The sequence below is a fragment of the Saccopteryx bilineata genome, chromosome 5 (assembly GCF_036850765.1).
Source record: "Saccopteryx bilineata isolate mSacBil1 chromosome 5, mSacBil1_pri_phased_curated, whole genome shotgun sequence".
In the NCBI taxonomy this organism is placed as follows: domain Eukaryota; kingdom Metazoa; phylum Chordata; class Mammalia; order Chiroptera; family Emballonuridae; genus Saccopteryx; species Saccopteryx bilineata.
Genome location: NC_089494.1, coordinates 32,514,112 through 32,531,437, shown reverse-complemented (window position 1 = coordinate 32,531,437; position 17,326 = coordinate 32,514,112). Strand labels below are relative to the sequence as shown.

The window sequence follows — 17,326 nt, the reverse complement described above, 5'->3', positions numbered from 1 at the left end:
TGATAAGCAGGAGTGTCCCACTGCACGGGGAAGTGGAATCAGGGATGCCTGATCAACGTAGAGCTTGGGCTCTCCTGGGACACCTGACTGGGGATCCAACTGGCAACCGGTGATGGAATCCGCAAACTTCGCCTATTCTGATGACATTCCAACCACCCGAGGTAGCCGAGTTATCCGGCCGGGGTTACAGCAGCCTCTTTTAAATCAGTAGTCACCAAGATTGTGTCCAATGGGATCGTTGTTTTGTTTTGTTTTTTCAAATCAAGGGCAGGGTGGGGTGGGGAGCTCGTTAACCAAAAATGTTAGTTTTAGGGTAAGAAGCGCTGATACCCAAACCAATTTATTCCGGGAGGTTGACGAGGAAGGCCAGGGGACAATAGAAGCATCTCCGCTCAGCCTTCAGAAAGGCGCAAGGTGTCGGAGAGGGAGGAGTCTGAGCTGTCAGTGCGGTCCCAAACACCGGCTGGAGAGGGGGACCTTTTCCCCTGGGGGGTGGGCTGGAGGTCGAAGCGCACGGCCTGGCCTTGGGTGGAGCACACGAGACTGTTGTTACGGTAATTCACTCCCCCGACCACCGTAAAGCAGCTCCGGAGCTCTTGCGGCGGCGGGTTTCGCCTCTCCTCTCCTCCCCAACCCCGCTCCCAGCGTGTAGCGGAAGTGACGCGAGACATAGCGGAAGTCCCTTCAGACGCGGTGTTGTGCTGTGGGGAAGAGAGGATTTGTAAACCTCGGAGCGAGGTTCTGCCGACCCGAGGCCGCTGCTGTGGGGAGACCCCGGGTGAAGCCACCATCACCATGTCTGACCAGGTACTGCGCTGGGAGCCGTCTGATGACGGTGGCCGGGGCCTTGCTGGGCAGGTCCGCCTGCCGCTAGGCTAGGGCCGGGGAGGGTTGGGGGGAGGGGAGCGCAACCTGGGGGAGGGGGCGGCCGATGGGGACTCGGCGGGCGGAGGGAGTGGACTAGGGCCCGAGGCGGCGGGGCTTTCGGGAGCGGTCCTGTCCTTCTCCGGGCTCGTTCGTCACCTTCAGTGCCCCAGCGCTTTTAGTCGCGGCCTCGCTGAAGCCGTCCCCCCCTGCGGAGCCCAGCTTCTACCTCCCTGGGAGGGGGTGTCTCTGGGGAACCCGTGTGCCTCTCTCTTTAGAGAACCGATTGCAGAAACAGGGCCCCAGGCCCCGGTTATGTAACAGGAGAGAATCTCTGCCCGGGAGGCTCCGTGGCCCTGAAAAGCGGGTAGACTTGCACTTTTTGGTTCTCCGTCTTGAGGTAGTCCCGGAGTGGGTAAGTGGGGGCGGGGAGGGAGACATTGTCGGCTGTTGCTGGGAACCTGGAAAGCTCTGCTTTCCCGTTCGGATTGCCCCTAGGGCCTGGCCGCCGCCGCTCTTTTCTGAGGCTTTTTCCATGTGGGGGTGCAGAGCTGTAGCCTCTTTTCTTGTGCTTTTCCATTTTTTACTCGTGATTGGTTGAGCAATTCTGTTGTAAGAGAGCACTCAAAATAATCAAGAAACAAAGTAGAACAAAACCGCTCCAGCACCAGAAAACGTTTCCTCTGGGCATAAACCTGAAGATGATCGATAATTTTGAGGAAAAGATAGGAAAGCTTCGTGTATATAGAACACTTGCAGAACTTTCGCAGAAAGCTGCCTGTTATGGCAAAGGGCTCCATCTCAATGTTAATATCAAGAATTTTTGGGGGGTTTACACTCAGGAGAGTCCGATTTTCCCTAGTAAGCTTTTCTTCATCTTTTCTAGTTAATAACGCTTATGGCTAGGTGTTTAATAAGTAAGGTGTTTTCTTTTTTTTGTCTTTCCGTTTTTGCTAAGACGACTTTGACATTTTAAAATTTTTTGGACCTTTTGCTGTTTAGTGATCGTTATCTAGAAAGCTCTTTTTAACTCTATAATGTACTTGAACTTGTAATTCTAACACACGTACTCCCTTTTTTTAAATGTTTTATTTTTTTAATATTTTATTCATTATAGGGGGGGAGAGAGAGAGAGAGAGAGAGAGAGAAGGGCGGAGGAGAAGAAAGCATCAACCCCCATATGTGCCTTAACCAGGCAAGCCCAGGGTTTTGAACCGGCAACCTCAGTGTTACCAGGTTGACGCTTTTTTTTTTTTTTTTTTTGGTATTTTTCTGAACCTAGAAACGGGGAGAGACGGTCAGACTCCCGCATGCGCCTGACCGGGATCCACCCGGCACGCCCACCAGGGGGCGACGCTCTGCCCACCAGGGGGCGACGCTCTGCTCCTCTGGGACACCGCTCTGCCCCAGAGCCACTCTAGCGCCTGGGGCAGAGGCCAGGGAGCCATCCCCAGCGCCCAGGCCATCTTTGCTCCAATGGAGCCTCGGCTGCGGAAGGGGAAGAGAGAGACAGAGAGGAAGGAGGGGAGGGGGTGGAGAAGCAGATGGGTGCCTCCCCTATGTGCCCTGGCCGGGAATCGAACCCGGGGGTCCCTCACGCCAGGCCAACGCTCTACCGCAGAGCCAGCCGGCCAGGGCCAGGTTGACGCTTTATCCACTGTGCCACCATAGGTCAGGCTTCCCTTGACTTTTAACCCATTTTAGTTTTGTACCTCTTGGCCATAGCAAGTGAGGCTTTTGTGGATTTGTACTGTTGTGTAAAACGTACATGTGCACTTTTTAAAACTGATTTTAGAAAGAGAGGAAGGTAGAAAGAGAGAAAGAAACATTGATTTGTTGTTCTACATACTTATGCATTCATTGGTTGATTCTTGTCAACCAATTGATTGTTGGTTCAATCCCTTGTCTGACCAGGGATTGAACCTGGCAACCTTGGTATATCTGGACTACACCCTAACCTACTGAGCTAATAGGCTAGGGCAGGGGTCAGGAACCTTTTTGGCTAAAAGAGCCATGAACGCCACATATTTTAAAATGTAATTTTGTGAGAGCCATACAACGGCCCGTGTATGTTATGCATTATCCAATAAAAATTTGGTGTTGTCTCGGAGGACAGCTGTGATTGGCTCCAGCCACCTGCAACCATGAACATGAGCGGTAGGAAATGAATGAATTGTAATACATGAGAATGTTTTATATTTTTAACGTTTTTATTATTATTATTATTATTATTATTATTAAAGATTTGTTTGTGAGCCAGATGCAGCCATCAAAAGAGCCACATCTGGCTCATGAGCCATAGGTTCCTGACCCCTGGGCTAGGGTCTATATTTACATTTTTAAAGCTTAGCTATAAGCTAGGTTAGTTTTGTGTGGATCTTATTACTAACAGTCTAGATTAATTCCCAGGTCGGTATGGGAATGGCATTATAACTCTCCTTAGACAGTTGTTTACTTGGTTGCCAGGGAGGAGACAACAGGTGTATATATTCAATTTCATCAGCTTTTTATTTTGATGCTCAGAAGTGACTAGGAGGCACATTGAAATTTACTAGTTGGGTGAAAGCAATGTAGAGAGTGAAGTATAAAGTATATTGTAGAATTTATTGCTCCAGTTTTAATTCTGGTCATTTAGGAAAAACATGAAGGAAGAGATAAAGGACCTAGGACAGGAAAGGTGGATTTAGACCAGATGGTCTTTAGATTCTTTGCCAGGGATCCTCAAGGCCAAAATCATTTTCTTTTTTATTATTTAATCATTTATTTTACAGAGGAGAGAGAGAGAGAAAGTGGGAGGATCAGGAAGCATCAACTCCCATATGTGCTTGACCAGGCAAGCCCAGGGTTCCGAACCGGTGACCTCAGTGTTCCAGGTCGACACTTTAACCACTGCGCCACCATAGGTCAGGCAAGGCCAAAATCATTTTCATAATACTAGGACATTATTTGTCTTTTTCACTCTTGATTCTTTTATGAGTGTTCAGTGGAGTTTGTTCATTGGAGCTTGCTTTTTTTGAGAGAGAGAGAATTATCAGTTTGTTGTTCCACTTATTCACTTATTTATGCATTCATTGGTTGATTCTTACACCTTCACAGGGGAATTGAACCCACAACCTTGTCATATGGGAAGGACACCCTAACCCAGGGGTCCCCAAACTTTTTACACAGGGGGCCATTTCACTGTCTCTCAAACCATTGGAGGGCCAGACTATAAAAAAGCTATGAACAAATCCCTATGCACACTGCACAGATCTTATTTTAAAGTAAAAAAAAACAAAACGGGAACAAATACAATATTTAAAATAAAGAACAAGTAAATTTAAATCAACCAACTGACCAGTATTTCAAACTATAGAAATGATCCCTGAAAGTATAGTCTTCTGACAAGTATTTCAATGGGAACTATGCTCCTCTCACTGACCACCAATGAAAGAGGTGCCCCTTCCGGAAGTGCGGCAGGGGCCGGATAAATGACCTCAGGGGGTCGCACGTGGCCCGCAGGCTGTAGTTTGGGGACTCCTGCCCTAACCCAACTCAGTTACCTGGCCAAGGTTCCAAAAGACAATATTTATTTAAAGGAAGTTCTATTTGAAAGATGTATTTTCTGAGGCAGTTCTTGGGAAGTTATTGTCTGGTGCTAAAGTATTGAAATTGAGTAATTTCAGGTTAAATTAGGTAGACATTAAAATTCACAAAGGACTTAAAATGCTGGATTCTCCACTGATTAATGAAATATCGTTATTTTTGAAATTTGAGTGAAACACTTTGTTATAATTCTAACAATTCACACATTCTCCAGTGGATTTTTGGACCATCGTTATTGAATAATCCTCTAAAACAGGTTCTAAACCCAGGGTTCATTGACCCTAAAGGTGGAAAATCCAATGAAATTGTATGGAGTTTTTTGTGAGTATTTGTGCATGTGTTCTTTTTAGGGAGAAAGGACCCAAAGCTTTCATAAGGAGTATGTGATCCCTCAAAAGGTTTAAGAACTAGCCTGAAACAACAGAAATCCAATTGGGTCCTCTCCTTTACCCTAATCTCACTTTACAGCAGTACTAATAGGCACTTACATGGAAAAGAGTTTATTATCAAACCAGTGATAGGGGTAATTTGTACAAATATTTTCCTTTTGTTCAGCTTTGTAGTGTTTCTTTTCTATACTAAAATCATCAATGGCAGTGTGGACTTCAGCTCTTCAGTTCAGGTCTGTTAATTTGTAATAATTGGATGACTGATTTGCTTCAAATCCTCATTGAATCTGTTACAACAAGATCCACTCTCCCCATCCCCACCTCAGACAAAGAGATTGATTAGGTGATTTCCTTTTATTGTTTGTCAAAGATTTGAAAGCGGTATGTAATTCTAGTTACCTGTTGGTACCTAACAAACTACAGTACCTTGAAACATAATGCCTTAAAACAACAGCCTTCTGTTTTGCTTATAAATCTGCAATTTGGTCAGAACTCTGTGAGTTGGACTCGTCATTGCTCTGAGTGTGTGGGTCCTATGCCGGGATCACAGTACTCGATTGGCTGGGTGCTGTGGTATGGCTGGGCTCTTCATGGAGTCTCAAGATCTGAGTGGTCTCATCATGTGTTTTTTTCAGCATGGAGACCCCTGGATATTCAGACTTATACCATCTCAGGGCCCACAGAGAGAGTGAGTATTCCCAGAGGACCCTGGGTAGAAACCTCAAGCCTCCCAGGACCTATCCTTGGAAGTCAGGCACATCACTAAGGCCAGCCCAAATTCAAGGGAAAGGCATCTATTTACTTATATACTGACTTTATTATTTCTTATTGGGATATAATTGACTTATATTAGTTTCAGTGGTACAATATAATGATTCAGTATGTGTGTATATTATGAAATAATTGCCATAATCTGATTAACATCCATCATCACACAATCACAAATTTTTTTCATGTGATAACTTTTAAGATCTACTTTCTTAGCAACACTTAAATACACATAATAATTCAGTGTTAGTAACTAGTCACCCAAGGAAAGACATTGAGATTTCATTTCTCAGTGGGAAAAGTGAAAAAGAATTGTAGTTCTCTGTAATCTGCCACTTGAATTGTATTTCCTCAGTTAGGCTAGCATTATTCCCTTCAGTGTTCTTTAGATCTCCCTGTTGATGTTTATTGATCTTTTTTTTTTTTGAAGGATTGTCCTTTTTATTTATTTATTTTTTATTTATTTATTTTTTTTACAGAGACAGAGAGTCAGAGAGAGGGATAGACAAGGACAGACAGACAGGAATGGAGAGATGAGAAGCATCAATCATTAGTTTTTTGTTGCGCATTGCAACACCTTAATTGTTCATTGATTGCCTTCTCATACGTGCCTTGACCACGAGCCTTTAGCAGACTGAGTAAACCCCTTGCTCGAGCCAGCGACCTTGGGGTTTTGAACCTAGGTCTTCTGCATCCCAGTCTGACGCTCTATTCACTGCGCCACTGCCCCGGTCAGGTAATGTTTATTGATCTTACTGAATGTTTGTGACAGCAGGATAATGTGATGAGCTGGGTGGTTTTTTGTTTGTTTGTTTGTTTTTTGTATTCTTCCGAAGCTGGAAACGGGGAGAGACAGTCAGACAGACTCCTGCATGCGCCCGACCGGGATCCACCCAGCACGCCCACCAGGGGGCGATGCTCTGCCCCTCCGGGGCGTCGCTCCTTACGACCAGAGCCACTCTAGCGCCTGGGGCAGAGGCCAAGGAGCCATTCCCAGCACCCGGACCATCTTTGCTCCAATGGAGCCTCACTGTGGGAAGGGGAGAGAGAGACAGAGAGGAAGGAGAGAGGGAGGGGTGGGGAAGCAGATGGGCGCTTCTCCTGTGTGCCCTGGCCGGGAATCGAACCCGGGACCCCTTGCACGCCAGGCCGACGCTCTACCATTGAGCCAAACGGCCAGGGCCGAGCTGGGTGTATTTTAAAATTTATAATTATTTATACTATTATGTCAGAATAAATATATTAAACTGGAGCTATGGCTTGAGCATGTAGTGATAATTAAACATTTCATGCTCTTAATAGGTATGATATGTTTTTTCTCTGATAGATACATGAGGTGCTGCTACTAGATGGTATAAATATAGAAGTGTAATAAATTTCAAAGAAAATGTGACCTAAACAATATTTCATAATATTTTGAAAAGGGAATATGATTGTTACATAGAGTACTCATGAAAGTTGGTTGAATAGTTCAAATTTCAATACTATAAAGCAGTCATAAACTATGTCTTGACACCCCTAGAAGTTAGCATGTTGCTATTACAGCTTTTATATGTAGTGTTAATAATTATTTACTTAATTAGTTTTTTTTTTCATTAGACTGTTCACTTTTGAGGGTCAGGAATCAGGCTTTATTTGACTTTTATTTCTGAAGTGTCCAGTACAGTGACTGGATACTTAGTAAAAGTTCTTGGAGTCATCAGATTCATTCATTTAACAAGTTTTTTTGTTTTTGTTTTGTGAGAGAGAGTTAGAGAGGGGGACAGATAGGACAGATAGACGGGAAAGGAGAGAGATGAGAAGCATCAGTTCTTCATTGCAGCACCGTAGTTGTTCATTGATTGCTTTCTCATATGTGCCTTGGCTGGGGGACTACAGCAGAGCGAATGACCCCTTGCTCAAGCCAGTGACCTTGGGCTCAAATCAGTGACCATGGGGTCATGTCTGTGATCCCATGCTCAGCTGGCAACCCCGTGCTCAAGCTGGTGAGCCTGTGCTCAAGCCAGATGAGCTTGCTCTCAAGTTAGCGACCTCGGGTTTTGAACCTGGGTCCTCTGCGTCCCAATCCGATGCTCTGTCCACTGCGCCACTGCCTAGTCTGGCATTATATAATTTTCTGATACTCTTTTGCTTTGAAAAAGTCATGTGGGCCCTGGCTGGTTATCTCAGTGGATAGAGCATTGGCCTGGCAGTGAGTGGATGTCCTGGGTTCGATACCCAATATGGGCACACATGAGAAGCGATCATCTGCTTTTCGTCCTCTCCCTCTCCTCCTTTTCTCTCCTTTCCCCTTCTCTTTCTTTTTCCCGTCTCTCTTTCTTTTCTCTTCTCACAACCAGTGGCTTGATTGGTTTGCATGTTGGTCCTGGATGCTGAGGATAGATCTGTTGATCTGGGAATTGGCCCCAGATCAGGGTTACCAGGTGGATCCTGGTCAACGTGCGTGCGGGAGTCTATTTCCCCTCTTCTCAATTAAAAAAAAATCTATATATCTGTATATACACACACATAATAAAAAAAGTCAGGTAGGTAAGTTCACACAGATCCCATTATTGGATACGTTAGTTTTACAGTTTACCATATTTCTCCATGTATAAGACTCACACTTTTTCAAAAAATTTGGGGTCTAAGAACTGGGTGCATCTTATACAATAGTTGTAGATTTTTTTACTTGCATTTTCCTCTTTTTTGTACTTATTTTTGTGCTTATTGTTGCAGACAGTGATTCGTCATCACACACAGATGAGGACAAGCTAATGGATGGGAGTTTTGACAGTGATGAGGAGTTGCATGAATTTTATGATGAATAAAACTTGAGTACAATAATTTTATGTAATACATTTCTTTTTTTCAAATTTCGGGCCCCAAAATTAAGGTGCGTCTTATACATGGGGAAACGGTACATTTTGGATAATTCTGCAACTTGACTTAGGTTTATTTAAAGATATGTTGTATTTGTTATACTTTTTAATTTTGACCATTCTTTTTGCTTTCAGTTGCCTTTACTGAGTTAGTGATAATCTGAAGGAAAAGACCTGAAGGAAGGAAGGGTGGAGTTTTGTTTGTTGAAGTTATTTTTAATTTCTAAGGCCAGTAATTTTTAAAGGTTTTACTGAAGACTAATGAGCAAAATAATACACGCATAAATGTACAGTTTACTGAATTTTCACAAAGTGATTGTCTGTGCACCTAGCACCCAGATGAAGAACCGCTGTCCTTACTACTGATACACAGATTAGTTATGCCTGTTTTTATGCATTATAGCATTAAACAAGTATGTAGAGTTATATAGTATATACTTCTGTGTCTGGCTTCCTTTGCTCAGAGTTTGGCGATTACTATGTTGTTAAATTGTATTGCTGTATTGCATTCCATTGTGTGACTACCACAGTTTACTTATCATTCTGCTTTTTTTACACATGTGAGGTAGTTTTTTAGGACCTGTTTTTTTTTTTCCTCTTTTTTTTTGTGTGGCAGAGACAGAGTCAGAGAGAGGAACAGATAGGGACAGACAGACAGGAAGGGGGAGAGATGAGAAACATCAATTCTTCCTTGCGGCTCCTTAGTTGTTCATTGATTGATTTCTCATATGTACCTTGACTGGGGGGGCTACAGCAGACTGAGTGAGCCTTGCTCAAACCAGATGAGCCTATGCTTAAGCTGGCGAGCTCAGGGTCTCGAACCTGGGTCCTCCACATCTCAGTCCAACACTCTGTCCACTGCGCCACCACCTGGTCAGGCAGGACCTGTTTTTAACATAAGCCAAATGATAACCTGTTTACAGCACCTTCTATGTCAGTTCAAATTGCTTCTGTACTAAAAACAGAAAGTCTGATATATTAGGTTAAACATGCAGCTTATTTTTCTAATGAAACAAGTCTAGACATAAGTAGTTCAGGGATGGTAAAGCAGTTCCACAATGCCTTCATACTATTTTTTTTTTTGTATTTTTCTGAAATGAGAAGCGGGGAGGCAGAGACAGACTCCCGCATGCCCTGACCAGGATCCACCCAGCAAGCCCACTAGGGGGCGATGCTCTGCCCATCTGGGGCATTGCTTTGTTGCAACCAGAGCCATTCTAGCATCTAAGGCAGAGGCCATGGAGCCATCCTCAGCACCCGGGCCAACTTTGCTCCAGTGGAGCCTTGACTGCAGGAGGGGAAAAGAGAGAGAGAGAGAAAGGATAGGGGAAAGTGTGGAGAAGCAGATGGGCGCTTCTCCTGTGTGCCTTGGCTGGGAATCAAAGCCAGACTGGCCGATGCTCTACCATTGAGCCAACCGGTCAGGGCCTCCTTTTTACTTTATCTTTCATTGATGTCTTCACTCTTATGCTTGTCTCCTTGTAGTCATACAAAAAAGTGCTTTGTTCCAGGCAAGAGAAAGGGATAGGGAAAGGGAAGGAGCAGGGAAAAGTATGCCAAAGAGTATGTACCAGCAAAAAGTATGTTATCTTATATCTCATTGGCCAGCACTGTGTCATGTGGCCATAAGAGAAACTGAGAAATACGTTTTTAGAAGGCCAAATTTAGGGTTCCCTTTGTAAGGAAGGAGAAAATGGATATTGGATAGGTAATTAACAACGTCTACCATACCTCTAAATTTGTTTGCTAGTACTCCTGGATACAGTCCAATCAATTTGTTCCAGGTTTTGCATAGGTCCATAGTCTAGGCTCCAAGAGGAGGTTTTACAAAACCAGTATGATTTTCAGTTGTAATTTTTAGTTCCTGAGAAATTGCCTCTGCATATCTAGTGTTTAAACACAATTCTAGGGTTGCATGTAAATTTCCACAAGATCCAGTATCTTGACAGCTTGACTTAAACCTTGAAGGTATAGAGCTAAATCTGGTCAGTTCCATTCTAAATCTTTATTACTCTTATTAAGTTTGAACATATCCACCACAAAAATGAAAATGCATATATATATTTTTGTGGTTTTTAGAATTGTGGTATATCTACTGAAGTGTGAAGGAGATGACTTGAAATTTTGGGGAGTATATTTTTTTAATAATGGATATAAATATTAGAATTATCCAACTTAACCTTTGTTGAGCTTTCTTCACTTTAGGAAATAAATGAAAAAAAAAACTGATGTATTATAATCAGACCTATGTATTATAATCAGACCTAGGTATTATAATGAGATCTATGTATTATAATAAGACCTATGCTTAACAGAATTTTTAGAAACTTTTTTTTTTTTTACAGAGAGAGTCAGAGACAGGGACAGACAGGAAAGGAGAGATGAGAAGCATCAATCATTAGTTTTTCTTTGCGCAGTGACACCTTAGTTGTTCATTGATTGCTTTCTCATATGTGCCTTGACTGCGGGCCTTCAGCAGACTGAGTAACCCCTTGCTCGAGCCAGCGACCTTGGGTGGTCCAAGTTGGTGAGCTTTTTGCTCAAACCAGATGAGCCTTTGCTCAAGCTGGCGCCCTCGGGGTCTCGAACCTGGGTTCTCAGCATCCCAGTCTGACACACGATCCACTGCGCCACCGCCTGGTCAGGCATTTTTTAGAAACTTTGAATGCATTTTTTAATGAAATGTCTTATGGAAAATTTTAATGTATGTATAATTAATTGTACCCATAGACCCACATCTTGCTCTATCTTACTTTGTCTACACTGCCTCATTCCACTACCTCATATTATTTTGAAACCAGTCTAAGACATCACATCATTTTATCTGTAAATATTTTAATATGTGTCTCTAAAAGAGGACTTTAAAAAAAAAACCAGGATACTGTTACCACACCTTGAAAAATGAACAGATTTGTTAATGTCATCAAAGAGTATTCTTTGTTTTCAGGTTTCTCTGAACCCTTTCTCTTTCAGAAGAATGCATACTTTTACACAGCTGGAAGGAGCAATGACAAATTGGGGGTAGTTAAATGTGATGCTCTCTCCATTTGGTTGAATTAAAAACATACTGATTGCTGGAGTGCTTTTAAGCAGAGTTCTTGTCCTTTTGACTTTGAAATTAAACTACACTTTGACATTGCACAATAAAATCCTCATGAATTTTGAACATTTGTAAATGAGGATTATTGAATCTTCTGTCCTTTCTAGGACTGTTCTCTTTTCAGATCCTTAGCTGTCTTCTCTTTCCAAGCGGTTCCATCTGTCTCAGAGAGAAGAGTGGATAGTGCTTGGTGTCTGGTAGTTTCTTTATCATTCCTGTTACCATGATTCAGTCTGTGGATGACACATATCTGAAAATGTGGAGGTTTCCAGTTCCTCTCTTTGATCTTGCGTATACATTTACTTTCCATTACCAGTTTCTTCTGCTCTGGGGCTGTGTATCCTTTCCAGCCAAACTAACTCTCCTTCTCTGGGATTCTCTTTTCTCTGATGACCTAGTGTATCAGACCCAGTGCTGAATGCTTTCACTGTTTTATAACTAGTGTGCCATACTATTCTGTATTGGCTGCTTTTTTACAGGGTAGAGAAGGAAAGGCAGCATACAAAAGACACTGAGATCACTGGCGACATACTTTGGCGTTTATTTCCCCCCCAAGACCACCTCATTTTTCATACTAGTTTGACAAGGGAAAAAAAGACAGCTTAGGAAAAGTTTGATGACTGTGTTAGGCACACAGGGCTATTAAACAAGTGGTACAGATGGCATTGCTATAGTGCTTCAGAGTTGGGATGACATCACCAAAATGGAGTGAATAGGGAAATTGGCAGCTATTTTTGGAAATTTCAAATCATAGTGTTTACATGTCCTTATGAGATTGATATGAATTATCTCTTAACCAACTGTGAATGTAAAAAATAAAAAAATGAAAGGATTTTCGTTTGGATTAGTATACAGTAGACATATGATTATTAGTAAGATTTTTGTGGTATGATACAGAAAACAGTGCTGTCAACTTAATTCGACAACATTAAACAATTGCCTAGTATTTGCCTGACACTGAAGACTATAAAGATGAAAAAACTTGGATCCTCTCTTTGTAAAGCTGTAGGAAAGACAAGACATACAAAGGGGCCACAGAAAACATTAATTTATTCAGCAAGCATATTAAATATCTTCAAAGTACCAGATACTGTGCTTAATTAGAAATACAAAGAAGAGTAAGGCATAACAATAGGAACTCCTGCTGGGAGATACAGATATATAAACGTGGTTATAAAAGGTAAAAGTAAGCAATATGGGGACATTTAGAAGAGTGACCAGGGACATAATTTTGCAGGAAAATATGCCTGAGTGGTCTTGAAAGGGGAATAGTGTAAGAAAGCATTCCAACCAGAGGGGATTAATATGTACACAGATAGTGGAGATAAGGTAGCGGGTGCCGTGTTCAAAGAATTGTGGGTAGTTCAGCATGGCTGGATCAAAGGATAGTGTTAGCAAAAGAGATAGAACCTTGGTCGGCAAACCACGGCTCTTGAGCCACATGCCGAGAGCCACATGCGGCTCTTTGGCCCCTTGAGTGTTTAGCAAAGGCCGGCTTAGGAGTACCCTAATTAAGTTAATAACAATGTACCTACCTATATAGTTCAAGTTTAAAAAATTTGGCTCTCAAAAGAAATTTCAATCATTGTACTGTTCGTATTTGGCTCTGTTGACTAATGAGTTTGCCGATCACTGAGATAGAAAGAATAAGGCTGATTGCTAGATAGGGACCAGCACATGAAGACCAATATATGTCAGTTAAGGAGTTTGAATTTAACCCTGAGGTTTCTGGGCAGACTTGGGTTGCATTTTAGAGCAGTGGGTTTGGTAGTATTTTGGAGAATTGAAGAGAGCAAGACAGTTATGTCTGCTATGCTATTGTAAATCCTATTGGAAAGCTGAGGGGTGCTGTGGTTCCTAGAAGAGTTTTTTAAATACTGGACTTCAGGCCCTGGCTGGGTAGCTCAGTTGGTTGTCCTCCCTGTACACAAGGTTTGCTCAGGGCTATTTAAGAATCAACCAATGAAAGCATGAATGGGTAAAGCAACAAATCAATCTTTCCTTCTGTATCTCTGTCCCCCTCCCTCCTTTCTCTGCTTCTCTCCCTCTCTCCTCTCACCCTCTCATCTCTCTCCCCTCCCTTTCTCTCTCTAGAAATAAATCAGTAAAATACTGGACTTTACCTAGATGATCAGTGGGGTGGATTTCTGTGATACGATTTTAAGAGAGTCTGAGGGAGGATGTATATTCCTGGTAAAGGAAACAGACCACAAAGGGCTGAAGGTGGAAAAATGCTGATGGGCATATTTGGGGAGCAGTAAATAAAAAACCCCCAAATCCTTGGGTTTGTAAAATGGTAAGAGAAAAATGAGAATTGAGTATGGTAATGGAGTAACTCAATATGGTTGCTGTGGGACTGGAAGCTATTGATACTTTTTTAATGGGGGTGGGGTAGATATTCAATAAGAGAAGCTGTACTTTAGAAAGAGAGCCCTGAAGCAGTGTGGATGATGGAGGGGAAAGAACTCTTGTCCTGAGCAGCCTCTATAGCTATCTTATATGGGAAATACTGGAGCAAAATCACCCCTATTGTGCTGATGTATTGCGCTGGGGTTGGGGGTTGGGTTCTTTGTGTTAATGCAGACAAAGCTTCTTTACTAACACTCCTTCTTCCCAGTTAAAATAGAACTCGGGGCTTTGTTGGTCTTTGTTGCTATTTGTTGCCCTTCACTGCATGGAATAAGTTGTCCTTACCCTCTGTAAATACTTAAAGAAGCAGCTGTTTACTATGAATACAAATTCATAGAAATGTGGCGTGAGACTATTTGAAGACAGTCTTCTAGTTTTCAGGTGAAATACTGTCTCACTAAAGGAGGTTATTTTGCCTGCTGCCATAATATGCAGTAGTCAGCAAATGTTGAAAGTTCTGCAGAATGAAAAACAGGCAAGGATTCACACTAATGAAGTCAATTCTGTTATGTAAGCATTTTCCTAGACTCTCTAGCCTATACTACTTCTAGTTTAATAGGATCTGTTAAATTTTGAATGTTAAAGAGCCTATTGGTGTTAAGTTACTGGCATGAGATACACAGGTAATTGCCCTGTGATTTTACTTGTAAAATACAATATCATTGGTTACCGGTATATTCTTATCAAGTATAGGTTGACAGTTTAAAGTTATTACAAATAAGAGAGTGTATATTTAAATAAGTTGGAAATTGGAGGCTAAGTGAAAATTGCCAAGCTATCTCCTTTACTAAAAATGGCTTACTTCATGGTGTAGTTGTTTGAACTAATTTGTTCTATTAACTTCATTTTCTTTTCAGTACCCCTTCATTTGAAATTACTTTATAACCTCTTCTGTCTTCCAATTCTGTTTCCTTATTTTTTTTCCTTCTTACCCTGTGTGTGCTTTTTTCTTATTCCAGTTCAATTCCCGATTTTTTTTTCAGCCAAGCCTAATCTAAAATTGGATATAAGGTTTCATATTGTCTAAAATAATAGATGATATACGTAATACTGATTTGGTTTGACTTTGGGGCCAATACTTTGCTGTTTGATTTTCCTTCCTAAATCCTTTCTAAATAGACTTTGCTTATGCTAATATTAATTTACATTTCTTAGTACAGTTTTGTAATTGGAGTAGTTAATTTCTCCTGATAGGCTGTAATTATCTTGCTGCAGGGTCTGGTTAAGAATTCATAGAGAATGAGGTTTTTTTGTCTTATTAGGACTTGACTGTAGGCTAATGATTTCCTGCTAGTTCCTCTGTCCAGCAGCCTTAGCACCACCTGGTAACTTGTTGGAAATGCAAATTATATAGCCCAACCCAAACCTGCAGAATAAACTGGTGCAGGGCCTAGCCGTCTTGACAGGTCCTTTAGGAGATTCTGATGCACAGTGAAGTTTTACAACCATTACTGTAGGATATTATAATAAAAGAGACCTCTTGATTTCTAGTGAACTGGTGTTTGGGCCAGTTTGACTTAGGACGTTTTTGCTTAATTGACTGGGCAAGAATATAAATGTTCTTTGTAGTCTCAGGTGCAGATTTTATATCTTGAGCTAAAGTAATGGGTACTCATAAATGAGTAATGAAAATAGCATATAGGAACTTCTATCTTTAAAAGTACTTTTCTTTCAGGAGGCAAAACCTTCAACCGAGGACTTGGGGGATAAGAAGGAAGGAGAATACATTAAACTCAAAGTCATTGGACAAGTGAGTTTTATTATTTTTCTTTTTTGACTCTCCTTGAATATGTGAATAATTTCTGACACAGAAAAAATGATTTAAGTAAGGCAAGTAATAAAAATGGCATTTTCATTTACTATAAATGTTGGATGTAGAAGATAATTGTTTTTTAACTGTTCTTTGAGGCAAATTTAGGTTATTTTAATTTCTCCAAATAAAATCTTTTTCTTAGTGTGCTTCAATGGCAAATACAGTGAATACTATTGAGTAATAAGACTAGGGCTCACCTTAAACAAAAGGCCTCGGCTTTTTTTGTCACCGATTCCCCTTTCCTGGCAACTCATTTCTCCAGACCTTGGCCTATATCTTTTTTTTTTTTTTTTTTTTTTTGTATTTTTTCTGAAGCTGGAAAAGGGGAGAGACAGTCAGACAGACTCCCGCATGCGCCCGACCAGGATCCACCTGGCATGCCCACCAGGGGCGATGCTCTGCTGCCTGGGGCAGAGGCCAAGGAGCCATCCCCAGCGCCTGGGCCATCTTTGCTCCAATGGAGCCTCGGCTGCGAGAGAGGAAGGAGGGGGGAGTGGAGAAGCAAATGGGCGCTTCTCCTATGTGCCCTGGCCGGGAATCGAACCCGGGTCCCCCGCATGCCAGGCCGACGCTCTACCGCTGAGCCAACCAGCCAGGGCCCCTGGCCTATATCTTATTGACCGTTTTTGAGATGTTAACTGATAATTAAGGTTAGCTGAAAATTGTCAGAAGAATGCATCTTCATAGTAGTTCTTTTTTTTTAATGTTTATTTTTAGAGAGAAAGGGGGAGAGAGAAAGAAAGGGACAGGAATATTGATATATTCCTGTATAGGCACTGACTGGGGATCGAACCAGCAACCTCTGTGCTTCTGGATGGTGCTCTAACAAACTGAGCTATCCGGTCAGGGTGATGGATGTTTTTTTAAAGGGCAAAAGGCAGAATTGGTGGGTTCTCATCATCCAAGTGTGAGAGTTCCATTCTCTCAATCATGGAATATTACTAGTCCTTCAATTTTGTGCTAGTCTGATCGGTAAAACTATTTTGTTTATTTTACATTTCTCTGATTACCAATGAGGTATAATTTTTGGTCTATGTTTATATTTTTCTATGGATTATACATTCACATTATTTTCTGTGGTTATCTTATTTTGAAAAATATTTATTCACATACATAAAATCCATTTCAAAGTGTATAATTCAGTGACTTTAGTATTTTTACAAGGCTGTTCACCCATTACCACTGTTTAAGTCCAGAACATACTCATCACCCAAAATAAAAACGCTGTACTTAGCAGTAACTCCCCACCCTCTGCTCCCCCAGCCTCTAGCAACCACTAATACACTTTGTCTTCATGTTTTTATTAAATCAAATTTATCAGTCTCTTTTTTAAAAATGGCTTTTAGGTTAAAGTCTTGCTTTATTTATTTATTTATTTTTGCATTTTTCTGAAGCTGGAAACGGGGAGAGACAGTCAGACAGACTCCCGCATGCGCGCCCGACCAGGATCCACCCGGCACGCCCACCAGGGGTGATGCTCTGCCCATCCTGGGCGTTGTCATCTTGTGACCAGAGCCGCTCTAGCGCCTGAGGCAGA

The 17,326-nt window shown here is 41.9% G+C and overlaps 1 protein-coding gene across 1 annotated transcript in view; it reads left to right on the top strand.

Moving 5' to 3' along the window:
• The first annotated feature begins 652 nt into the window (after positions 1–652).
• Positions 653–17,326, top strand: part of SUMO1 (small ubiquitin like modifier 1) — a 30,960-nt gene continuing 14,286 nt past the window's right edge. Inside the window, exons 1-2 of the mRNA XM_066232620.1 lie at positions 653–807; positions 15,652–15,726. Of these exons, the coding sequence (XP_066088717.1) occupies positions 796–807; positions 15,652–15,726 (87 nt within the window). The 5' untranslated portion in view covers positions 653–795. The remainder of the gene's footprint in view (positions 808–15,651; positions 15,727–17,326) is intronic.